Genomic DNA, 26,552 nt, shown 5'->3' on the forward strand with positions numbered 1-26,552 from the left:
CTCACACATGAATTACCATGTTGTCTTCTCTAAGAGGTTTTTTACATATTACCAACTTTCAGGAGAAAACAAAAATGTGTTCTTGGCCAATACCTCAGAGCTTAAGAAACTCCAATTATCATATTTCAATTAATAAAACAATTACATAGCAAGCCCAACAGGCACAAAATACTTCCTGCAACTCACATGTACAAATTCCCTTTTTCTAGATGGTAGATCCATAATATTTTGAGTTGAGAAATAAATCTACACCTTTCCAACCAATATACCCTGGAGTGCATAAAAAATATTTCACACTGAGCACACATTGTCCAGTCCTAAGATGAAGGCCAATTTTAAGAAGTTTGTATGAGAGCAGAATTTTATATAAGGAGTTACATCCTCTTGCACCATACTTTTTTGATGGCCCTGGGAGTTCAAAAAGAGAAAAAGGACATTTTCATAAAGCAGTTGGCCAGAAAAACAGATAGAAGTTGGCAAATGATAAGCAGGCACAGTATGTGGCTGACACCATCTAGAGATAACATGGTGCTCCAGTGTTGAATCTGACAGTGACAAAACCTGTCAAGGAGGGATGCCCAGCACTAAATCCAACATGAAAAATATATTCAATCCAGATGTCACCGCATAGCCAGCACAGTTTTCAGACAAGCACTCCCTATAGCAAAATGTATCCATTCTCTTACATTCAGCAAAACTAAAAATCTCCTGAAAAGAAGGCAAGGCCATGACAGCAAGGGATTTACCCTAGAGGGCACCCAGAGGCAGCTGATCCCCAGCTGTGCCCAACCTCCTTGCTCAGCCTGGTGTAAATTACCTTGGGAACATCGATGAGCAAGCTCCTCTGTTACTCCAAGGTCTCTGATGTCCTTTCCTATTTGAAGGATAGGGAGACAAGTGGAGGTGTGGGATGGGAAAAATCTGTGTCAAACAAAGCAGCATCTTGCTGGAAGTACTCTTGGTATATTTAGTGTTTATCTTTAATCAGAGAAGACAAGGTAGCACTTGAACTAAAATCTCATTAAAGCCCAGGTGCAGTCATTGAACAAGCAACAGTCATTGAACTTGGGGTAAATCAGTTGTTGGTCACATTTTAGCCTTTTCCTATGAAACTCTTTTGTTACACAGGTAAGACCATCTTCATTAGCCAACACCAAAAGTCCTGCTCATCTTCCTCTAGGATATAGCTGGCTTTGTGTGCAAAGGGGAGACAGCAGGGTCCAGCCCTCAGCACCTTTTAACACCTTCCCCCATCTCAGCTAGAGGACTCTATGTCTGGGATCAACACATTTCAGTCCTTCTTGGCATAGCAGCACAAGGTGATACATCTTTTCCCCACAGCAGGAAAAAGAAGAAACAACCATTCTGCTATTTCACATTGGCTGGTAAGAAGCATCCTTGCAGCAATTTTATATGAAATCTGTAAGATTTTTCAATTACACCTGGATAACATCACTTTCAACTTAGTCTTCATTTGAATTTACATCACAGCTATCATCTGGCAGCAATTTCCTCTCATAGAGAAAATAATGATTGGACAATTAAATGTGAAAGCTCCGTGAATCAGTGGGTGAGCCACATGAACACAGGTTGGTTTTTCTTCTCCACTATAGTCCTACTGCCTTGTGGTTCCTCTGATGTAAGCTCAGTTTCAGCAGAGTTTGCTCCTCAAACTTTCCTCCTACACACGCACACACCATGGCTTAAAGGTCCCTGGCTCAGCAGAAGGGCACTACAAAGAGAAAAAAATATTTGAATTAGCAACAAATGAGGGTCCTGTCCAGCGTTCAGCATGTCCCACACATTTCAGGTGGGGACTTTGCGAAGATAGGAGCTGCTATCCCAGTTTTTCCAAACACAGAGATGTCACTCTCATGGCGCTTCTGTTAGGGGCCTGATAGTTGAGCCCTGTGACAACACCATGACAGAGCAGCCAAGAGAATCCAGTGACAGGGATAACTCCTGCACTCCTTCAGAGCAAGTCCACAGCTCTAAGGAGACTCCTGTGGCCATAACATTCAGAAGAAAGGAGTATTTCAAGGAACACTTTTCTCCCCCTCCTTAGCTGAGGGATACCACTAAATCACACCATGGCCCTCACCATATGAGATGACTCTGTGAGAGATGATGGTCAGGAGCATCAGGACAAGCAGCCAGTGTTCCACACACAACACTTGGAGAATGGAATGGACTGAACTTCAGGGATACTGTACAGCCCTTCCTGCAGTGGGAGCCCTGGCAGTGCTGGCCTGGGGATTTGGCTCTCAGCTGATGGCATGGCAAATGAAGGATAACACCCATGAAACAAAACCCATCTTCTGGAGCAGGGACACAGCCCCCCTATCCTGCCCTAACCCCAGCCCTGGTTCCCTGTGACTTGCAGGCACACTGCCAGGGAGCAGACTGGAGGGCAGGGCTGTTACCATTTTGGTGAAGATGTCCACACAGGCATTGCGGATCCTCTCTGGGGTGGCAGGGCTGTCCAGCCTGAATGACTCTGTCAGGCCAGAGTCCTTCCTTGCTGAGTAGATGGCATCTTTAATGGCATAAAACACTGAGGCAGACAGGAACAGGGGTGGCTCTCCCACAGCCTAGACAGAGCACAAGCAAGAGTGAGCCTTTGCCTTCCAGATGGGAACCTCAGTCTTCCAGACGTGCTCAGTGAGGAACATGATGCTAAAACAGCCTCCAGTGTGCCAAGTGTGATCAGACTGAGCTAAATCAACCCTCAGTCCATTTAAAGAAGAAACAGGAAGAAAACACAAGCTTCATCACACAGCAAAGCCACTTCAGTTCTGTCTAATGAACAATCGGGGCAGCAATGTGCAGGTTACTTCAGTCCTTGCTAACTAGAAAGGATAGTACACACATTTCTGATAAGAAACAGAAAAACATCCTGACCTCAGAGTAACCACAGCATGATGAGATGAACTGTTTAGACACACAGGATCATGACTTTATCCCACAGTGTTATGGGGCAGTAAGAGGCCCACAGACTCACAGGCATACCTTGGATGAGTAAACTGCTTTGCTGTTGGGGCAGTCACGGAGAAGGGACACGTTGAATTCTGTTGGGATGTCTCCAAATGCTGGGATTTTGTACATGCCAGGCCCTCGGGTGTACAAGTTCCCTTCAGGAGAGTAACGCAGCTCCTCCATGGTGAAGAGCCCAATGCCCTGGACAAAGGCTCCTTCTATCTACAAACACACCCAAACAAGGTTACAGGCTCTGTTGCTGTTGTTCTTCACTGCACAAGGACAAACAGTGATGACATCCAGCAGGGTTTTCAACCCTTCCCACCTGACTCAGATCCCACTTTTTATCTCTAAACCCTTGTCCCTTCTGCTGGGTACAATCTTTGCACAATTCCTGTGTTCCCACATAAATGTGGCTGCATTTCCCTGGCAGGTGAAGCAATTTACAAATACATGCAAACAGATTTTCTTTAAACACAGGACAGGAATTTTCTGATGAAGCAACAGAAAAAAAAAATAAAATCAACGATAAAATATTGATTTCTTCCTAGGCAGGCGAACATTGAATGAGTTGAGCTTGCTGATATATCAAAGGACAGGTAGACTAAAAGGACTGAAGATGAAACATCTAAAGACAAACTATTTTATGCTTTCTATTTCAGTATAAATGCTTTCCTAAGTGCTGTGTATTATCAGGTCAGCAGCACAGACACCTGCAAAAACACTCCCATATCCATTTAAGTACTAAAAAACTTTGCATAGTTTTTCCACTGTAAATTTTAGGGGAAAAAAGATTACAAGAAGAGGATGTGATTGAACAACCCTGCACAGAGCAGCTCTGCTCTCAGGTATCTGACAGCCAGAGCAGTCACAAGCATTCACTGACCCATCTCTGTGTACTTGTATTCCTGCACTCATGGCACATCCTTTCTCTCCTGTGCCCTCAGATCCTTTGCAGCAACTTGTGGAAGGACACAGGAATTGAAGACCCCTTTGACAGGCTCCATTTAGCCCATCTCTCAACTCCCAAACCTGAATGACAGGCTGCAAAGACACAAAATCCCTCTCTCCCCTTGGACACTTCCAAAAAAAAATCTCTTTCAGAAAAAAAATGTCACTTGCAAGGAAATTTCATTTTAGCTGTAGCAGAGCTTTGCAATTCATGCTCTCCTGTCATCCCAAATCCTGCAGCAGTTTCATTTGAGTTACACCATATCAACATCTAGAGTTAGCCAGTGAGCTAAGATAGCTAGATAAGTACACATCTAACAATTCATCTCTTGGTCTGTCAAACAACCCTGGTTTTATTACCTTTATCTGCTAAGAGATAGTGTGGTTATTACTGCACAAAATTTTGAAGCAATCTTGTGCCTGCCCAAGGACTTTGCAAGATAAGTGACTGGTCCAACTTCCTATTGAGAATTCTACACAGCAGCAGCTGAAGGACTGAATCTGCCACCCTAACTCTTTAGTCAGGAGAATTTTCACTAAATTTAATATTGACAGATAGGAATATAAATATCAGGTGTGGGATTTAGCCTGAAAAAACATCAGTGGGGTGGTAACTGAATAATGTCCTGTAGTCTTATTATCCAAGGGAAAAATCCCCAAACCCTAACAGAATAGTTCCCTATGTAATTCTGTGCCAAGTTAAAAAGGGTGTGTTTGCAAAGGCCCATCCTGGAGAAGGTAAATAAAAAGAAAGGCCTGAGAGCAGTGTGATTGCCTTGACATGATGGAAATAGCAATACTTTTCACTTACCTGTCCTATATCTATGGCTGGGTTCAGACTGGTACCAACATCCATAACAATGTCTGTGCGAATGTTCTAGAAAACAGGAATAAAGGGTGAATCAGCACAGATCTCTGGAACTGGTCCACCATGGTCTCATGTGAGGAAGAGTATCCAAACACTGTCCCACATAATCTTATCTCAGCTGAGTTTCTCATACTGACTTTTAATCTGAGTTCACCCCAAAAGTAATTCAAAGGAACTCACTGCAGTTTTCCCCAGAGATCTAGTGGACCCAGTTAATATTAGTTCCAAGATCCTGGTATCAGTGGCCTGTAGCTCAGCATAACCAGCTAGGTCAGATCCTGATTTCATTTTTTTTTTCTTTCTTTCCAGAAGTCTTCAGTGTTATTTTTAATGATTAACTCATTTCCAGGATGTTTCTGTACTTTTGTGCCAGCACAGTGCTGCTATCTCTTACTCAAGCAAATCCAATAACTTTTGCAATCATTCATTAAGCCCCAGATCCCCACAGGGTAGATAATTATTGTTTTATTGCACTTTACGGATTGCTGCACTGTGGAACAGAGGAGTTAAGAAATTTGCTGAAGGTCACACCAGACCAATGACAGAGCCAGGAAAGGGCTGACACCCAGTATTTGTTCTGTTTCACTGCTGGCCCCTCACCTTGTGGTCACCTGTCAGGCAATCTATCTCAACCTCAGAGCAGGCAACTCCATAGCTGAAGTAGGAGAATGGTTTCCCTTTGTTCTTTTCAAAGTTGTAGCCAACTTCAGGAATTCTTGATACAAAGAGAAATAAAACCACATTTAATTTCATTAAAAAACCCAAATATAACTACATTGCTACTTATCAAAATCCTTATTCAGTTTTGTTTCATTCCTTCTGTCAAGACCATGCAGAAATTAAAAGTGTAAACAACTATAAAGAGAAATCTGCTTAATCTAACTCTGTATTCCAAAACCTGATTGAAACTATCAAACTGTTTTAGCCATCTTTATTTGCCCATAAATCTCAGGGTTTGTGATGACTATTATCTACCAATCCAGTGGAAAATCATTTGCTTTTAGAGTGCAGTTGAATGTTTCTTTAAGGCCATTAAACTTCAGAACATAGTTAAGCTGAAGCAGAAACTCTATTAAGCTTAGAACTGATTTTAAGCACAGTTAATGGCAAATTTAACTACTTAAACTTTATCTGAAAACTGGTTTATTAAAACGCTGACAAGTCACTTGGTTAAGAGAAAAAATACATTTCAGGGATGCAAAAGAAACTACCACATCCTGTATTTTAGCCCTAAATAGGTTCTTCTCAGCACTATGCTTATTTATTAATGTCAACCCCTCTGCCTTAAAGATGATGGATCTCTGCTTTCCTCCAGCAGTAAAGCTGACTAAGAGAAGTGCCTCATTTCAGAACTACACAGGGTCCAGCAAGAGTCTGAGGTGGGAGAACACTGCTGGAAACACTGGTATCTGCTCCTGCCACAAGAAACAGGATTTTCCTCAAGGACAACCCTTGTCCCCTCTTATCCTGCATGGCAGTTCTAGTGCAAAACTAGGCCACAAGGCTGACACAGAGCAGAGCCCCAGGCAAAGCTCTGATTTCATTTATGCCTTTTCAGCCCAAGGTCAGCTGGAATGAAGTCAGATCTACTCCAGATTTACTTGCCCTCAGAGCTGTGCTCCATCAGGAATCAATTCTCCCCAGCCAAGAGGCTGTTAACCCCAGCTTATCACTTGTAGGTAGGAAAGGGAATGCAGCTTTAATTTAGAGCAGTTACAGGGGGCTGGGGGCTGTAAATCTTCCCAGAATTTCCCTGGATGCAATCCATGCACTTGAGTCAGTGCCTCTGCAGTGTGAATTTTCACTCACCTATAAAAGCCCGTGGCTGACAGGCTGACACAGCTCTCATAGGCGGTTTTAATCTGGCAACATGAACAAAAGTTTGAAAACAGTGAAATGTACAACCAGCTCGTTCAAAATAACTGTACAAAAACATTTCCAGGAGGCCTCAAGCAGCAAATGTCCAGTGACAGCTGTCACACTACCCAACTCCAGCACTGCCAAATCATGATTGCAGCTGCTTCCCCAAACAGCCCCATCAGCAGCTACCAAGGGCAGAGCTCGAATCACTGGCAGAGGATGAGAGCTGCTTGTGTTTGTTTGTCTCTCAGCTACAGGTTAGACTTTTAGCCTCAGGGACAAAGGTTAAATTGACAGGTCATCTTGACTTCAGTGAGGGAAATTCTACCCTGACTTCCAAATCCCAAAGTCAAAACTCCTCGGATGAACGGCAGAGCCTTACAGCCCATCCATCTCTTCTCATTGAGGGGACAGAGATTGCAGATAAGGAGCACTACAGGGGCTGAATGGCAGCTCAACAAGAGCTGTCTATGCTACAGAATTCCTTCATTAAAAATCAGGTTTCCTTGGGAAAAGGAAAGGTCCTTTCCTGTCCAAGACTGTAGCCTGACTACAAAGATAAACATAACCACTTGAGACTTTTGTCTGATGAAGTTTGTCATAGGCAGGCCCCAAAATTTGGAGAAATATCAGGATTAAATTAATAACTGATGTCTTGGGGATGACCTCTTGGAAGTTTTAATTACTTGGAAGTCTGTGCCAGGTTTGTGTTTCACTGTCTTTGCTCAAATCTATGCTAGCAATGTGCAGAAGGCCTGGAGGACACACCTGCACTTGTGGTTTGCCAATTAAAACAATCTCTGACAATGTCCACTTGTCTCATGACAGACACAAACAGCTTACCCAGTCTTCCCAGGATCCTTTGGGATTAGACTGTTTGATTGGCTCGAGTCTTTTTAGGATAGTCTGACATGCATTCTAGAAACAAAGAGAGTGAGAAGAAACACTTTAAGATTTGAATAGCCAGCTTATGGTATTAAGAGCCCTCTAAGAGTTTTAAAGAACATTGTATTTAAATCAATATTGCCTTCTGGACTTTGGCAAATCATAAAAAGGAACAAAGTTTACTAATGGATGTCTTGCTACATGGGAAGAAATGTTGCCTGAAAAGGATTTTAAAGGAGACTGGCTGTGCTGATAGCAGAAAGGAATCCCAAATTCAGCACAGAACTTTCTGGACCATCACAAAATATAAGAAGTCTGCTCATTTATACATTAACTTTATCTGTACCCCATCTGACAGGACAACTCAGCATAGCTTACAAGATGATCCCTTAACCCTGAAAGAACAAAAAATTTCTTCCCAAAATTCAACTTACACAGATAAGCTGTGCAGAGAATAAAAACAACCTGATTATTTTACTTTGCAGGTTTCACTTCCCCTTGTCTTTTAAACTGAGAATGACCAGTACTAAATTCTTCTTTTAAAACGGAAAAATCACATACCCAGCAAATATATACATTGGTAACTCCACCATGGCAGGCAGCCGTGACAATGCCATTGCTACAGCAGAACATTTGCTCTGAGCCGATCAACACTTAGAGCTGGTGGAGCACAGCTCTCAAACCATTTCCTATTAATGCATGCAGCAAAATACATTTGTTATAGATAAGGCTGTATTAATTACTTTGAAGCTGGCTATTTAAATGGATGCTTTGTTCTGCTCATTCTGAGCAATCCCAAATACTCTATTTTTAGAACTACCAAAGGACTGAAGGAGCCTTTCAAATAACTTGAAAAAAATATAGTAATTCACAATCTAATGCCAATGCTATGCCAGGTAACATTATGAGACATCCTTACACTAGAATTGCCTTTTGGTGGTTTCCTTAAGCAACAAGAGACAAATACAGAGCAGCTTTCCATGCCCTGGAGCCCTCCCTTGCCACCCAGTGCTTGAGATAACTCAGCTCCCGTACATAGACGGCCATTCCGTTGATGTCCGCGCTGACGGAAGCGGCTGTCGGGGACGTGTTTGGGACAGTGTTGGTGCTGGTCTCACTGATGTAAATTTTGGAGGTGGGGACTCCCAGGGCCCTGCTAGCAACCTGTGAAGCAAAGGTAAACAATGGTAAGCAGCACTTCTTATCCATGAGCATTGACAGTCATTGCTGGCACTGCCGGGATCAACACTGCAACCTGTACCCTCTCCCACCATAAACTCCATTTTTCCTGCAGACTAAGCTGTTCCAGTGACTGATTATTTGAATTTCACAGACTGAATGTGTGTGAGCACACACACTTTTGCCACAATGACAGACATTCACTTCACTATTATGAGACCAAATTCTTCTCTCAACAGTTAAAAAAATCAGAAGAGCAAAAGCCCCATGAGATTTTCCTGCCAAAGGAACTCTGCTCCCTTAAGCCTTTTTAACTACAAAAGCACTAGCACATGCAGATATATATGTTTTCAATACAACTAATTTTTATATGAAATGGATAGAAACTGTACCTTTATAAGGTGAACTGAAATTGCCAGAGTAGTTAAACTGTGAGCATGACCTGCATTATTTACATAGCAAGATTTAAGATGATGAAGAACCTAATTCTAATACTCAATTGTGATAATAGTCTGGAAATCCAGCACTGCTGCTCAAACAATGGAGAGGAATCAGTCCTGATTTGTTACTCTCTGCATGCACACGGAGGAAGTGTCAAGGTGCCTGAGGCAGTACTGTAAGGAGAGTGTAATTGTCCTGAAAAGACATCTTATTCAGTTAAGCCCAAACTCATTATTACCTGAATCATTTTGGTGTGAAGTCCTTGACCCATCTCAGTCCCACCATGTGTAAGTAACACAGAGCCATCTGTATACACATGGAGCAGGGCTCCAGCCTACAACAGGGAACATTAATCATCATAAATTACCTAGTGCAGTACTTAGCAGGCTACAGAGAGAATTCATTCAGAACTAGACTAAGGTTGTGCCTTGGTGCAACTAAGGAAGGTGAGTTTACACTTGAGGTGAGTTTGGTTTAGTCTCACCAACTCACTAGATGCTCCAGTGACATAACAAACCCCAGCCAGTATTTTGAGCTCAGAAAGTAGATGAAATAATCCAATCCTGCCTCTGTGGAACACAGATGCACCCTTCACCTCAACTTTCCAACACCACTGACAGTCCATCAAATCAGCTCAAACACAGGAGCAATATTTCTGCTATTGAGGAAGGCAGAAAAATCAACCTTACACAATACCATGGAAATGCAGCTATACTGTGGTGTCTTTTGGACAGTATAAACTGGAAACTGTTGTGGTGCTCATTTTGGCTTGTAAAATGTGTGCTCTTTCTTAACTAATTCACTACTTCTTCAAGAAGCTCCAGTTTGGTACAAATGGAGGAAGGTCTGGGGGAGGCAGCATAAATCCAGCTCTCTAGTGAAAGGGCAAATGACATTTACAGACCTGGTTCAGAAATGGGACAGTGAAACTGATGCCAAATTTGGTAGGAATGATGCTCATCCCTCTCTTTTTCCAGCGATTCTGCCTGCAAGGAAAGAACATTATTCATACACCCATGACCTTTTTATCATAAATCAATACTGTGCTTCCCTCTGACTGTGCATCAAATGGAAATTAAACACCTGACTGTGATAAAGACTGAGTTCATCACTAATTTGTATTAAAACCTTTCTTTATGTGTTCCAACAAGAGGAAATTGCAACTGAAGATGCTTTCTGCATGCATTATAGAAACAGTTGTCCATACTATTAACTGTTCAGTTGTGTATACAAGCCAACTAAAAAAGTCTATGAGGCAGAGGAAAGCATAAGCAGATTGCCTTGATAGTAATGTGAAAATCCTAGCTGGACTTAACAGACCCCCTCTTCTTTGCTACAGTTCACTTACAAAATCACATCGTGCTGGGTCTGATTCTGGCCCTATTTATGCTACCACCTCACTGATAGACCTTTCCTCTGACAGTGAGCATAAAGGGATTTCAAAAGGAGAAATATTTAGAAAACAGCCTGTAAATATGAGATGTGACTTCTCATCACTCGAGTTGCTAAGACAAGACAGCTCCAGGGCACCTACTTGTTAAATTCTTCAATCAGTTTCTTCCTGGCGTGATAGCCAGAGCTGGACAAACATTCATCCCAGCATCTTCGCAGAGTAAATCCCTCCAGCTTTTGGTTGAAATGAGTTGTGTCTCCTTCGTGGTACAGATTGAGCTTCCTCACCTTCCCAAAAAGACACAGAAAGGATAGACCAAGTTTAATGCTTCAGACAAGGAGGGATGAGATCTAAAGTGTGTTGGTTCCTGATTTTACTTCTTTGCTCTTTCTACAAAAAGCCAAGGAGTAAAACAATTAACAAACATATATCTGTTTATGGGAAAACATGAACAAAGACATAAAGGCTGAAAATTTTCAGGGATTGGGACTTAAAGCACATTGTCAGTACTATTAAGGTACCTGGTGCCTTTGGACTTTCTTCTTTTTAATATCTATCCTTAAAGCAGATGTTACAAAATTGAGGCTACCAAGGAATTTAATTAAACACCAGATAATCCATGCTAGAACGTATCTGTCACACAAGTTTGAGATCCTGGTGGGAGCTCAGCAAAAATGAAGCAAAATTACTTATGTAATTTTGTTCTCAGAGCTAGTTCAAAGGCAGCACCCCTGGAAGGTGTCCGTGTCTCTGTACCTCCTCAGGGGGCAGGCCACACTTCCGAGCCACGTCACTCATCCAGCACTCAGCAATCATCATTCCCTGGGGCCCTCCAAAGCCACGGAAGGCTGTGTTGGAAGGCAAGTTGGTCTTGCAAACGATGCCCACGCTGCTGACGTTGGGGATGTTGTAGGAGTTATCCAAGTGTAACAGGGCTCTGTCCATTACCTGGTGAAGAAAAGGAATGGAGGTGGACACATTTTACATTGATTGGATGTCAGACTTCTCACCAATACCAAAAACAGACTGGAAGCTCTGAAGGTAATTTACAACAATCAGCACTTTCTCCAGCACCCTGCAGTGCTGCAGTCAACACAGCTGGATGAGCACTGAGGTGCAGCCAGAATTGCCTCCAGGTGCAATGGAATGTCAAGTGCTGTCCTCCTGTATGGAATGCAGGGCAGCCCCAAACATCTGGGAATGACTGGCATCTGAATCCATTGATTCAGAAGGCTGAACGATTGCTTTATTAAACTATACTATATTACATTAATACTGTATTATAACTATACTAAAGAGATACTATACAAAAGATACTAAAGAAAAACCCATGACTGTCTGAGCCAGGACACAGCTTTGAGCCAATTGGCCAAGGAGCCAAAACAATCCTCAGCAGAATCCAATTGACAAATCACTTCAGGTAAACAATCTTCCTAACACATTCCACATGTGCAAAAACAACAGAAGCAGCAAGTAGAGATAAGAATTATTTTTCTCTTCTTCTCTCTGTGCTTCTCCAGGAAAAATCCCAAGAGAGAAAATTATGTCTCTCTCTGTTCAGAGAATGTGAATGCCATACTCCTGAACAACGGGACAATAAGCACACTTCCCTGTTGACTCCTATGGCTCTGGGACAGATTGAGCTTGAAAGTCCTTTTTTGGCCCTGGGCTCCTGCTGAGTCAAACTGTCAGTAAATGCCATTGTCTGTCGGGAAGAAACAGAGTTTTCTTTTCACTTCTCACATTTTGAGTAATCTGTTACTGGAAAAGTGACTCAAGCACTGGGCTATGGCAGGAAGGGCAAACATATGAAATAAACATTTTCAGTAACTACCAAACTGCAAGATTTGAGATCTTTGTCCACTTATTGTCCACACTGGGAAAGGGCCAGAACTTCTTTCTGGCTTGTGTTTCCAGATTTCCCTTCCAGCAGCAGTACAGAGAGGACATTACACACAACAAAACCTTGTCTCTACATGGAGCACTTTCCAGTCTCCTGATTCAGACACAGTCAAAAAGATGATTACAGAGATGTGCTCTCAACCAGGCCCTCAGCTTATGCAAAGACACTTGCCTGTCATTCTGCTCTGCCCAGCACCAGCCACACAGCCAGCATCAAATGTGGTGCTGGTAGAGAGCTCCTGCAGTTCTTTCCTATTGAAAAGGATCCATTTTTGCAGAAAATGATCAAAGACTTGGTGGACTGGAGGAAGCGAGCTAGAATAAACCTGAGTGACACTAGGCTATTGAGTTGGTCACTCACGTGACAGAAAAGGAGAGTTTTTTACTTATCAGTGCAAAACTTCTTGGAGACAGACTCAGAACTTGGGCCCATTTTTTGTTCTTACTGCTTGTGAACACAGTGTTGGCTTTAGACAGTCCTTTACAAGCTTGCCCTGATCAGCCTATTGACTGGATGCTTCTTTCTCCAAGGAACTATCTTTCCCCAGAGCTGGGGATCTATCAGCCATCATGCATTGAGCAACAACTTATCCATCATAGTCCTCTGTAATGCAAAGCAAACATTCTTGACCCCTTTGCTCAATCTGAGTTATTACAGCATCCATAAGAATCATGTGGCACATGCCAAGACAGATCAGTTGTCTCACAGAACATTTGTAGAAGCTCCAAAAGCCCTTCAAACTCTGTTTTCAGTCATGTCAAAGAGCTGCATGTGCAAGCAGTGCTGTCGGCAACAGCTCTCTGAAGGCAGAGCAGAAGGTTGCACAGAAACACACCTTCTGCTTAATTAGCCATCAGAAAATTCTACTTACACCATGAGAGAGGTCTACAGAGTTGCCTCCATTGCTGTAGTATGACACCTCCAGACTCTTGACTTTCCCATTCTTCATGAAGCCAACCTGTCAAGAGAGTGTCTCCTCAATAATCGGTTTTCAACAAAATGCTCTGGTTTGTGCTTGCCTCCAAAAACTGAATGGATCTCACACAGGCAGAGAGGGCTGACTGTCCCCAGGGCAGCACAGGGCAGGCACAGCCAGCAGCTGAGAGAGTCCCCCCCAGTAAAGAGTTCATGCATGTGTCAATCTTGCTCCAGAGAACTCTTTTAAATTAAGTGCTGGCTGCTTGCCACAGCCACAATTTCTTCAACAGGTTTTGCTTTCAAAAGCAGCAGCAGTTGGAGGGGGATTGCAGCAGAAGGGAAGTTAACCAAGCACGTTGCTGTGTGGAGGATGCTTTGCAGGAATGGGCAAACCTCTAAAAGAAATGTGATTGTCAGCAGGGTCAAAGTCTTGGTTGCAAGGAAGGCAGAGTTATTTATGCTGAGATCACAAGAAGGGGACCATCCAAGCCAAAATAACTTCTGCAGCACTTTAACAGGAAAAATGCTACGGCCCATTTGCAGTGGGGGAGATCAGCAGTGAAACAACCACAGCAGCGTTTTTTCCCAATATCTGACTGTTCTCTGATGTCTCAGGGACAGCACATGGACTCTTTCATGTGTGTGCATACCTTGTACCTGCCCAGGAAGGGGTGTCTCCCACCACTGACCAGCATGTCCTCATCTCGATCCAGCATGCAGCGCACCGCACGGCCAGTTCTGGGAAAGAACACAGGTTTTAGGTAAAACCTGAAATGCACAATGCAGCTCCTGCACAACAAGGCTCTTCTCTTTGTCCTTCCAGGGTGGCAATAGACAGTTAAGGGTAAACTGCTTGGTTCATATACCTTACGCTTAAGAAAATGGCAAAACGGAGTAAAAAAATAAACATCTCCAAAGTTGGGAGCTGTTTGTGAAAACTCTTGCAAAGACTCTTGTATTAACAAAAAAAGGATCATTTCTTTTAGAGATAGATGCTAATAACTGAGCAATCACTGTTTTCCAGACTATTTCTCGAGGCACTCTTTTGGCTTTGAAGAAGACAATGCCACAGGAATTATATAATAATGCAAAGTACTAACTAGCCATCAATTTGATCTTGTTTTTTATTTGCTTATTTATTATCAAGGAGGAAAACAAGGGGGAGAGTAGGAGTGGTTCTTAATTTTCTAACAATTTTGCCTTCCAAGCGCCTGTCTTCAGGTTGTACCAGTATCTAGCAAACGTCATAGAAGTTGTTTTGTAGCCTCCAGGATGTCAAACAGTGGTTTGGCTGGCAGAGATAAAGAGAAGAAAAGGATGCAAATGTATTACTGATTAATTAGAGAAAACAGATTGTTTGCTCAGAACAGAAAAAAATAAAGTCAATTTACAAACAGGGTGTCATTTTGCCTGTCCTCATCCAAAGGTATTGTATCAATCTGCTGCTGTGTTGCAAGATCCCTCAGCTCTGCCAGCAAGGGTAGGGCAGAAATGTCACCTCAGAGGCCATGCCCACGCAAAACCTGCACAGTTAAACATGAGCAAAACTCCAGAAACCAGGGGCACACTTCCAATCTACTCTTTACAAATGGTTGCAACCTAGGTTAAATCCCTGAGATTTCAGGGGTTTGAAAAGTGTGGGTTCCAAGGCCTGCCACCATTCCTAGGGGAAAATCCCAAGAGGGAGTTTGCAGAAGAGCAGATATATAATGATGCAAGACTGGTGTAGTAGAGTTTTGAACAAAGAAGAGATTCTCATACCTCTATTAAACAAAAAAACCTATGGCTGGTGCTGGATTTTGAAGTGGTTTGGGGTGAAGTGAGGGGGAAAGGTAAATAATTTGAGATCCAAGAGTTTTCAGAGAGTAAAGAATAAGGAGTTTTTTTCCCTTTTCCTATTAAAAGCTGCCATTCCTACATAAACTTAGCCCCTCTGGGCAGGTTCAATCCCTCCTACCAGCTAGGAACCCATTAGAGACGTGCTTTGGGAAATCCCAAGCTTGTTCTAAGTTGTGCAGTAAGAAGACAAGCAGAGTATTGAAAAGTGCTCCAGCAGAAATGGTGGAGCAGAAAGAGACAGCCTGGGACAGCCTGAAGGAAAAAAATCCCTCTTCCCCCACACCTAAACTTACTTGAAGGCTGCAACAGCCACTACAGATGTCAAAATAGTACTCCTAGTCTCTTTTCCTCCAAATCCTCCTCCCATTCTTTTCACTCGAACCACAACCCGATTTGAAGGCACTCCCAGTGCATTGGCAGCAAACTCCTAAAAAAAAACAAAACAGCAGGACATGTAGGGAGCTCAGCTGGTGTTAGGAACTAAATGCCAAAACATTGCCTTCCTGAAGCCATTTCAACAGTGCAAATATTGGAGTTGATGGAATGGGAGCCAATAAACCAAGCATTTGATCTCTGGGGGGAAAAGGCACGGTGCTGCAGCACACAGGGTCAGATTCAGGAAAAGACTGACACAAGATGAGGGAACCCAGGCACAGGTCTCATTTAGCACAGGTTTTGACATCCATGCCACCCTCACTGCATTGAGAGACCTTTGGACACTCCTGGAGCCAGCAAACAAACAAGGACACCCCATGGTGCCAGTAGCCAATCTCATGGAATGGGAGAGCTGGTGCACAGCCAGTGGTCTCACGACCTCTCTTTCTGATGTGTCATTCAAGCATTGTGTGTCCTGAGCAGCTGGGACCCTCCCCAGAAAGGGCCAAGCATGTAATCCCTCCTAACAAAATGTGTTGCCAACAGAAATATCCCTGTCACATGGTAGGAGATTCAGAATTCCAGCACGATGGATAAAGGCTTTAGATCCTATACCCAACTCTAAACCTATGTGGTTTTTAATTGAACAATAAAATAAGAGCAACTATAAAACAACATTCATCTAGTCTGAAACTGAGAAAGAAATGGCTTTTGGGCAGCAGGTTAATGAGAAGTACCTGTGTCTTCATTGGGTTTTGGGTTGACACAAAGAGTTCCATCTCACCATCTTCTCCCTTTGGCACAGCCAAAGTACAGTGAGTTTCCAGGTAGAAATGCTCCTGACCACCAAGGTACATCTCTCCTAGAAAATTGAAATAAATGCCCCACAGAAAGGGCATCCCTGGTGTTATAAGGTGTCACCCATCACATGTTGTCTTCAATCCACTGCCTCCTGTACATGTGTTAAGTGACAACCCTTTGCTTTGCCCAGCACTGGATATCACTAGCTCTAAAATTGACACTTCTGGTTCAATGTTTAAAAAAACAACAAAAAATAAACTCAAAACAAAACAACAAAACATGATAAAAATTCAATACATGCTTCCTTTCCACTTTATATAAATCTTAATTATAAAACACAAGTGTCTGGCATTTCAAAAACAAAATTCTGCACACCATGCCATTGATCCAGCATCTCTGGAGATGCAGTACTTGGTGCCTTTCAAGACTGCCTCAATAACACCACTGAGATAAGAATAAAAATAAATCAAGTATAGTCTAGCTGAGTAGATAAAATACAAGGTTACAGACTTTGAAACAGGAGAACAAAAATAGAAACCCAAAATGATCTAACTGGGAATCAGTTCTCCATCACTGCATGTGGCTCTTTCCCAGGGCATTTTACCTGGCAGTGCTGAGGGTACAATTTCCACTCATGCTATACACAATTAAATGTCAGAAACAAGCTCCTTTCTCTGTTCATTTTGGCCCATTTGCCTAAGATACAGCCATACACCAGATTAAAGGAAATTGGCTCTCTATAAGATTTAGACCAGACTATGTCTGGACAGGGAAAAATTTCAGAAAATAAAAAAAAAAACCAGTTTGTAGAATATTTGCTCAAGAAAAATGTGTGCTTTCATTGAAAAAAGTGTGTTTTCAGGGGGCACAGCTGGCAGCATCCAGGTCTGTTTGAAACAATAAAATTTGTATATCAGTCTGAAATTTATATGAAATTAATTTAGTCCTGCACACCTTACTCTCAGTATCATATGAAAAAAAGGAAGTTGACTTCTTTTGTCACAAACTATACTATTTTAAAAGAATTATTAATGCTTATTCTCACCCTCCAAAATGTGATCAGATTCTTCAAATCCTTTCTTCACATCTCCCTTATTAATCCTCTTTATATCCTTAAAGAAAGATTTTTTCTCAATCGCTTCCTAGGAAACAGAAAGACACAAGGACATTTTTGTCTCAGTGGAAATGAAATCAAACCTTCCTCTAACTGAAGAAGAAATACCCAAGATAAAAAGCACAAGAACTTATCAGACACTTTCTATGGTAGTAGCCAAGAGACTTGACTAAAAGCAATAGAAAATAACTTTTGGCAACAAAGCAGTTTCACAATCAACACCACCATAATTGGACAATCTTAAGTTACTCCTTGCGACTTGTTTTACATTGTGGACCCAGAACCTCAAGGCCTGTAACCACCACAGCTATAACTTTATAACTTACAACTTATATTAACTCTTGTCTGTAGCCTATAGGGTGGGAGAAAGGGGGAAAAAAAATTTAAAAAGAGAAGTAAAAAGAGAAAGAGAAAATGAAACCTCTCAGATAAGAAGTGCAGAAGTAGCTCACTTCTGAGCTAATATACAGGGAAGCATATAAGGGAAGTTTAACAAAGGCATTTTCCTTTTGCCAAAACTGAAGCTTTCCATGATGAAAACAACCCCCACCAAATATTAAGCAACAAACCCAAAAAACCACCAGCACGTTTTTTGGCTCCACTCTCATGTTCCTTGGGTGAATGAACAACTAGAAGCCTCAGAAAAGGCAAAGGTCTCACACATTGTTTGTTAATCCACAAATCACCCAAACAACCCCAAATCTCTGTCCTCAGATGACAGTACCAATGTCTGCACCAGACAGTGCACAGACTCTTTCTATTTACATGAACACAATTTCATGTAAAATTCATTACATGGTATGAAATACTGACTGTTAAAAACATTTCATTAGAATCCTGTGTTTCTAATTTCTCCACTAAAAATGGCTTCATACATTTTTCTTCCTCATTTCTAGAAATGAATGCTGTGCAGGTATTATCATTTGCTTCTACTGTCTCATAAGGAGACCTTGTCAGCACATTTTCTAGTTAAAAAGGCATGAAATGATCATGCATTGTTGATATTAATTTCTTCAGCTTTGAGAAAAGCCACTTAAAGACTGTGGCCATACAGTTCACAGCAGGGAGTGAACTCCTGAAAATTAATTTCATCAGCTTAGAAACTAGACAAGTGTTCTGCAGAAATCTCAGAGAAGCAGTGCAGTGACAGAGCTAGAAAAGACATTTTCACACCTTATTATTGCTTGTTATAAATGAGAGAATGAAGAGGGAATGGATATCAATGAAGCCAGCAGGGTCGACCAGAGAATATTAAAACCAAGCTTCTGTGGGCAAGAATGTAACTCACAGTAACCTTGTTTATTTAAACAGTTTTCTGTTGAGCACAACATTATCTCCCCGAGCTTGATTTATTTGTTTCAGCTTTAAATAGCACAGAAAAAGTTAATGTACTCTAAATCAGCAGGACACCAAAGATGTACCCTCTTTATATTTAAATACACAAATGATTCCTTCTATCAGTGTCCTGTTGCACCCACAAACACAAAGGAAACGTGGGGCTCAGTAACCACGAGTGTAGGAACAGAACTGGACAGCAGAGGGTCCCAAGCCAGCTGCAGATGCAGAACTGAGCCATCTTACCTGAATTGTGACAATAGGTTCAAGTTCTTCATACTTGATCTTCACAGCTTTAGCTGCTCTCCTGGAATGCTCCTGTGTGTCTGCCAGGACTGCACCGATGATATGGCCCACACAGGTGACCTACAGGCAAGATTGGGACCCACCATCACCTGGGGTGTGTGTTTGCACTTATCATGAGAGACTCATGATCATTCTCTTTATCTATTCCTTTTATGCAGCTTGTTCAGACCAGTCTATTAAAAATCAGCACCCAGGGAGAATAATCACAAGCAAATTTGGAGCAAGTGAGCCTGTCCCAGGGGGCTGCAGCTTAGAGAAGAATTGAGGAGATAAACGGGGAGAGGGGGACAGGGCAAAGGCACTTGGCCCTTATTGAATTTGGCACTAAGATTTCTATTGACCCCAGTGCAGTTAGAATTAACTCTGTATAAGGTAGAGGACTTGACAGTATGAGAAATGTTACATCCTGAGCAGCATGATTGAAAAAGGCTGTTTTTAGCTACATACCACATCCTCAGCAAAGACGGTCTCATCATTAGCGATGCCAGTGACGTTACTGCCTGGAACATCCTTGGCAGAGACAAAACACACAAACCCAGGAACACTCTGAGCTTCAGATGCATCTATAGAACTAAAGAAAGGAGAGATAGTGTTATTTCTCATTTTTTCTTTGTGTAAGCAATTATGAGATTCCAATACAAATTCAGGCCCAATTTCCTCAAGTTTGGCTATGCCACGTGAATAGCATGTGAGACTGTGACAGCAAAACATATGAGACAAAAATAACTTGGGATCTATATGAAAATGTCAATCCTGACTGTGAGACTGATCAGCACCCTGCTTCTTGGGACTATGCCCTACATCTTTTCCCCAAGACATATCTGAACTTGATCCAGTTGCCACACATGCTAAAGATTCTTTGATAACAAGTTGTTGTTAGTGATGCTGTGCCCCCACTGTCTTCCTAGCTGCCATGATGGCAAGAATATGGATAAACATGAAATTTTAGTGCTGACATGTATCATCTGCCATGGGTGAGTAGGGAGAAATTGTTGAGGATCAGTCATAAGGAAGCTTCAGGATTTTTAAGAGGATGAAAAGAAGTGATGCTCAAAAAGACACAAACCTTCATGAAAGGCTTTCTTTGGTAATCAGCAAAAGTATCTACCCAAAATGCTTGTCTGCTTCAATCATATATAGATTTAAAACTCAATGACAAAATAACTAAAAAAAGGGCAACATAATTTAATTTTTACTTGGAGAACTTTGTAAAAATATATTACAAAAGACTTTCAGGATCCTTTTGCAATATTCTGTACATTGGTTTTACAGAGAAACAGCTGTGAATAGAAGTGCTGTGGCTTTGATTTTGCTAGCTGAATGATTTATTGCCTTCTGTCAATTGCTGCAATTTTTTCAGCAACTTGTTTAGATTCCTAAAACTTTGATATAAACTGTGCCTGAAAGCAGCTTTTAATACATCCCACTGAGCCACAAAGTTTTTTAAAAAGACATTAAATGTATGAATGAACTTTCCCATATGAACCCCTAGACAGCAGGAACGCAAAAATGCTATTTTTCTTTGGAAAGTTCTCTTTCCTGTGTATCTGCAGCAGTAGCTCACGAACAACACCCTAACACTCCCTTAGTTACAAATGCAGATGCAGCTGGAGTCTGACTTACACTTGGTGCTCATAATCTGACTAGGATGAAGTGGAAGCTTTCAGAGTCAATATTTTGACTGCCAAAACCATAGGTTGATACTTTTGTCCCCTGATTAAATATTCTCCTACCTCCTCTGCAGAATGCTACAAGCTCCCAGCCTGAAATATGTGTACACAACATAAATGCAAGGGGATGTGTACAGCAGCTTCTAGAAAACACTGCATGTTGTGGTCACAAGCATGGATGGGAGGCCTTCTCTATCTCCCCATCTGCCCTGGTGGCAGTAACACCACTTAAATGTCTGCATTGCACATGGCAACACCTAAAAATTAACTGTGATGAGCAGAGCAGTTTCTTTCATAACCTGGGAGCCAAGTACTGCATCTGTGCATCCCATGCCACAATGGGAAAGCCCTACACAGGAAGCCTGACTAGGCAGGAAGCGTTGCCTAAGGAATGAACAGCACTTGGAAAGGCTGTTGAGGATGACACGAGCCAGTGGAACAGAGTGTGTCCCACATCAAAGCAGCTGAGGGCAGATGAGAGCCTGCAGAACCACCACCACATAAACAAAATTAGGGTTTGTGGGGGCAGCCAGTCCTGCAATATGAGAGCATTAAAATCCATATGAGAATATGGATGGCATTACCTGCCAGGATTGGCCTTTAGGAGTTGGTTACTCACTGTTGTTAAAAATTAGGTACCAGTCATGCCCTGGACGGACAAGATGTTTTCTGAGACAGCTGCACTTCCAAATATTTACCTGTCCACCTTGCTATAGACAAGCACAAACAGGGCTGAAGCACAAACCTCACAGCTGAAGCCAATTCACAAATTACTTCTGTGCAGAGGGCTTGATCAGAGCCAGTGCAGGCAAGCACTGTGCAAGGCAAAACCCAGTGCCCACAGCTGACCCACCAGCAGGAGAGCTGGTAGAACTGCATCTTACAACCTAATTTTTCAGGTAGTTAGAAGGAGAATTTCAAGCTGCATGCTCCAGTTAGGGATTAAAATGACATCTCAGCCTCCGTGGTGCTCTCCTACCCTGCTCTTTTTTAATCCTGCATGCCTGAGTATAAGAGATGGGAAAAGCAAAAAGTCTGGCCTAGGCTGAGGGCTTTTGTGCTTCAGCAAAGCCCAAAGTTTGGTGTTGGTTCCCTCACATTCCCACTGACAGCTTGCAAGGCAGCTGTCACACACACACAGAGCTCGCCTCCATGTAACAATGTGCAAAGAACTGGAGTTCCCACCTAAGCAAAACCTTTCCCTCACCCACACCCTGACAGATTGATGCTTTCCAAGCCACCAGGAAAAGGATGCTTCCAACATTTGGAAGGGAGAGGCAGCACTTACAGGATCTTAGCGTGGGCCTTGGTGCTGGTCACCAGCGTCAGGTACAGCTCGTTCTCGTGGTGGGGGATGTCATCACAGTACACAGCCTCTCCACTGGCTTGTTTGGCTGCTGAAACGTGCACCAGAGGCCTGCCCACCATGTCCTCCACTGCCTGCCCCTTGGGCACTTCCTGGAGTAAAACACATGGCTGACTGCTGCTGGCTTGGGTGGAAGGGGATGGAAGCATTGATAGGAGAGCAAAGAGCACTGTGGGACATTGTAGTGAATGAGGACTCAGTCCTGTGTGAAAGGAAGGTAAACAAGGTGCCACAAGGTGTGGCTACTGAGAGGGGAGACGTAGGGAATGAAGTGAAAGTAGTTTGGGTTTTGAAATTGCTATGGGAAGGGTTTAATTTCGCATTTTGCATAAGAAAGCTCAAGTTCTGAAACTGGATTCTACTCTCAAAACTGAAGAGAATGGGTCACTAACAGTGAAATAAGAAAGAAATAAGAAATAAGAGGCCTGCCCACCATATCTTCCACTGCCTGCCCCTTGGGCACTTCCAGGAGTAAAACACATGGCTGACTGCTGCTGGTTTGGGTGGAAGGGGATGGAAGCATTGATGGGAGAGCAAAGAGCACTGTGGGACATTCTGGTGAATGGGGAATGGGATGGGGGCTCAGTCCTGTGTGAAAGGAAGGTAAAGAAGGTGCCAGAAGGTGTGGCTACACAGAGGGGAGCTGTAGTTTAGGTTTTGAAATTGCTGTGGAAGGGAAAGGTTTGATTGCACATCTCACGTAAGAAAGCTTAAGTTCTGAAACTGGATTCTACTCTCAAAGCTGAAGAGAATGGGTCACTAACAGAGAAATAAGAAAGAAGATACATGAGTGTGAAGCCTGAGAGATGCCAAGAAAGGCAGGCTATAAATGGGGAAAACAGAAGGGGAATTTCAGTTTGGATATAGAGCTGGGTACAGGAAGAAAAGCAATTTTTATAGAGCCCTCAGCAACAGAGAAAGCTTGGGCTCTCTTGGGCAATAACAGGAAAGAACAGTACTCTCAAGTGAGGAAAGGATTGAGACCCAAATACAAGCTTCATGCATGGCATTATCAAAGTTTATGTGATGACCATACCTGGAGACAAGAAGATAAAGCACAGTTTGAGCTACAGAAAAGCCTGCATCTATGTCATGCTGACACTGCTACTTACTTGGGAAAGCTGCTACTTACTTGGAAGAGCTGGGCATTTGCAATGGGATCTTTGTGAAACAGCTCTGTGGCACTGATGTAGTTTGAAGGGACAGGCTCACACACAGTTTTCTGCCAGAGACATATTAAAGAAAATCACCTTCCCTTCCAACTCCTTTCTCACATTCCCTGGTAGCTCAGGATACTTTCCATTCTCCATCTCCCACATAAGGTAATCCATAATCTACTGAGTTAAAGGTGAACGAGGCTTAGGCTCTGTGTCAAGAACAACCACAGAGCCATGAGACTACTTGTAATGCAGCAAATGGGAGAAGCCCAGGAATCATCCTGTGAACCACAGAGCCACAAGGAAGCAAGTTGGAAGACACAAGTCACTCTTATGCAAGCACTCTTATGCAGCTCTGGCAGCTATTGCAGCATGGATTTTGTTATCAGGTGAAACTCTGCTCAAATCTGAACTCTCCCCGTGCCTCCCCCACCAAGGCAGTACAAAGAGGTTCTCCTTGCCAAAGAGCACTCACAGTGCCACTCTTGCTCAGCTTCTGAAGGACTGTCAGGTAGAACTTGAAGAAGAAGCTGAGGGTGAGGGTGCGTCGGAAATCCACCATGCCCCCAGGGGCTGAGGGAGACAGATCCATCTCAGCCGACAGCAGGTGACAGGCATGCTGCAGCAGCTTCTCATTCCAGTCTCTGTGAGGGAACACAGGGGACACAGAGACCTTGTCAGGCCTAAATTCACCAGGGCAGATTAACTCATTTGAATATATTGAACTGGAAGGGCCCCATCAGGATCACAGAATTACAGAATCACAGAATTTTTAGGTTGGAAGAGACCTTTAAGATCATCGAGTCCAACCCATGTTCTAACACTAGATCATGGCACTAAGTGCCACATCCAGTCTTCCCTTAAGCACATTGAGGGATGGTGACTCCACCACCTCCCTGGGTAGATGATTCCAGTATTTGACCACTCTTTCTGTGAAAAACTTCCTCCTTAATTCTAGCCTGTACCTCCCTTGGAGCAGCTTGAGACTGGATCATCCAGTCCAGCTCCTGGCCTTGCACAGAACAGCCCAAGGGTCACACCAAGTGCCTGAGAGCATTGTCCAAATGCTTCTTCAACTCTGTCAGGCTTGGTGCTGTCACCACTGCCCTGAGGAGCCTTCTCCAGTGCCCAATCACCCTCTGGGTGAAGAAACTTTTCCCCTGATATCCAACCTAAACATGCCCTGACACAGCTTCATGCTGTTACCATGAGCTGTCAAGCAACTGCCATTAGTTTTATCAGTTCATAGCACCCGTGTGAGCTTTGCTGTCATCTTGGGCTCATGTTACCTTCCCTAAAGATATGGTAAAGCTATTGCATGATAAAAACCCTGATTTTTCCATCCAATTTGAAATGAACCCAGTTTTGTAGGTCATGAATACATCTAGTTTCTGTCCACTTCAATTGATGAGTGAATTTGGAAAGAAAATGTCTCTCTGAATGAAGGAATGGCATGCATCTTTGAGGGTAAGGCATACTGGAGGAAGCAAGGCATTACACAAAACACACTGCTGCAGAAGCATTATTATACTTCTTCCCCTTTCTCTTTTGATGTACTTTTAGAGGGCATTTAGGATGTTTTAGATATTTAAACTGCTCCTGTAAAAATCCACACTGTTCCATGAGACAACCTTTATCACAGGAAAAATTCCTACCTGCCTGTGAGCTCCTTGCAAGTTTTTAGTGCCAGGACAGTGGTAGGAGCCATTCCTCCATAGCTTAGTTTTATCTCCTGCACTTTGCTTGTGCCATCTTGGAAGAGGACTCTCAGCCCACAGGTCACAATAGCAATGTCATCCTCACGACGGGAAGCCTGCTTGAAAGCTGAGAAGTATTCACCCTGAAAAACAGGAAAATATTTCTTTATCCTCTACCTTGGCATGCTTTGGAGTGTAAATGTGGACAAGCTGTTCACCTATCTCTAAGTGCATGAGGTATTCCAGGCAACAGTATCTGGTTGATTCATTGTGCAGGACAAAGCAGGACATGTTTGTTCAGGCAGCGCTGTTTATTTTCACATAATTCAGTGATTAATTTCTAATCTATCAGTTCAGTAGATGTTACCAAGCCTAGGACTGTGGGGGAAACAAGCTTTGACAGAGATCTGCTCATGCCTGTCACATTTTTTCATATTTCAAGAGGAAGAACCAAGACAGATTGTTTGTGCATAAACAAAATTACAGTTTTTCAACAAGTTTTTCTTCCTCAGAGGCTGTTAAGTTGGAAGTCTAATCAGTAAAACCCATATCCAAAACCCCTTCCCTTCAGAAATCTTTGACATCTGCAAGACCTGAAATCAGTAATCACAAATGTCTCTCAGTTCTAGAGTAGACCAGAATAATTCAGTACTAATAATTCAGTCTATTCAGTAGACCAGAATAATTACTAAAAGAAAATTTAATCTGCTACAGGAAATAGAATTCTCAGTTACTATCCTGGTCTCCACAGAGCGAGGAAATTCTTGTAAATGCACCAGCAACTGCAGCGCCCAAAACTCAGCAGCTCCCTTATAAAGAGTGGCTGTAAATATGAGATTAACACTCTACCAGGATGCACCATGCAATGGTGACACCCTGGAGCCACAGCATGGTCAGTCCTCTCAGTACCTGCCTGTGCTGCAGGTGAGGACAAATTGCTGCTCAGGCACCCTGCGGGCTAAGAGAGGAATCAGATCCGATGCCTTTTCACTGCCCTTCTGGAGAGCTTTCTGACGCATTTCTTCTCTCCAAGTGACTCCACACAGCACAGCAGTCTGCTTCATTAATTACCTCTAATCTGAAGTGGACAGCAATTCTGTCATTATCAGACAGAACAATTTCTCTCCTCTTGACAATGACAACAGTTTCACAAGAGGCCCCTTTTGTGCAGCAAGCACTTGTTACTGGAGATATAACTGAAGGGTGTGCTTCATTTCCTGAATCCAGATAATTACTCAGCAGCCAGCAGATAATAGCAGAGGAGCATCAATAGCATCCTTCCAGTGAGGACATTCTGCCACTCTGCTTGCTAAAACAATTGGCTTTCAAAGAGGAGAAAAAGCAGCCGCCTCTCTAACTGCATAATCAAGAGATTTCCAATAGCAGGATTGCAAAAAGAGGGAAATATTGCCTTCACTGCTCACAGTACACCTTAATTTTCTTCATTCAGAGTCCTGTGGGAGGAAAGGCACTCATGACCTTTCCTCACTTGGAGTGTAGGTAAGTGAACCATCACAT

At 42.8% G+C, this 26,552-nt stretch overlaps 1 protein-coding gene across 1 annotated transcript in view; it reads right to left on the bottom strand.

Moving 5' to 3' along the window:
- Positions 1-672: 672 nt before the first annotated feature.
- LOC128946625 (xanthine dehydrogenase/oxidase-like) overlaps positions 673-26,552 on the bottom strand; it is a 49,767-nt gene continuing 23,887 nt past the window's right edge. Inside the window, 23 exon segments of the mRNA XM_054290538.1 lie at positions 673-1,732; positions 2,424-2,591; positions 3,010-3,198; positions 4,739-4,804; positions 5,396-5,510; positions 6,605-6,657; positions 7,499-7,573; positions 8,576-8,704; positions 9,399-9,494; positions 10,065-10,146; positions 10,695-10,840; positions 11,310-11,501; positions 13,328-13,414; positions 14,025-14,112; positions 15,507-15,640; positions 16,326-16,450; positions 17,435-17,531; positions 19,085-19,204; positions 19,592-19,715; positions 22,103-22,272; positions 23,313-23,402; positions 23,813-23,981; positions 24,993-25,177. Of these exon segments, the coding sequence (XP_054146513.1) occupies positions 1,682-1,732; positions 2,424-2,591; positions 3,010-3,198; positions 4,739-4,804; positions 5,396-5,510; positions 6,605-6,657; positions 7,499-7,573; positions 8,576-8,704; positions 9,399-9,494; positions 10,065-10,146; positions 10,695-10,840; positions 11,310-11,501; positions 13,328-13,414; positions 14,025-14,112; positions 15,507-15,640; positions 16,326-16,450; positions 17,435-17,531; positions 19,085-19,204; positions 19,592-19,715; positions 22,103-22,272; positions 23,313-23,402; positions 23,813-23,981; positions 24,993-25,177 (2,751 nt within the window). The 3' untranslated portion in view covers positions 673-1,681.

Source organism: Melozone crissalis, unplaced genomic scaffold (assembly GCF_028551555.1).
Source record: "Melozone crissalis strain CALT ecotype California unplaced genomic scaffold, PUWL_Pcris_2 ptg000081l_1, whole genome shotgun sequence".
Taxonomy (NCBI): domain Eukaryota; kingdom Metazoa; phylum Chordata; class Aves; order Passeriformes; family Passerellidae; genus Melozone; species Melozone crissalis.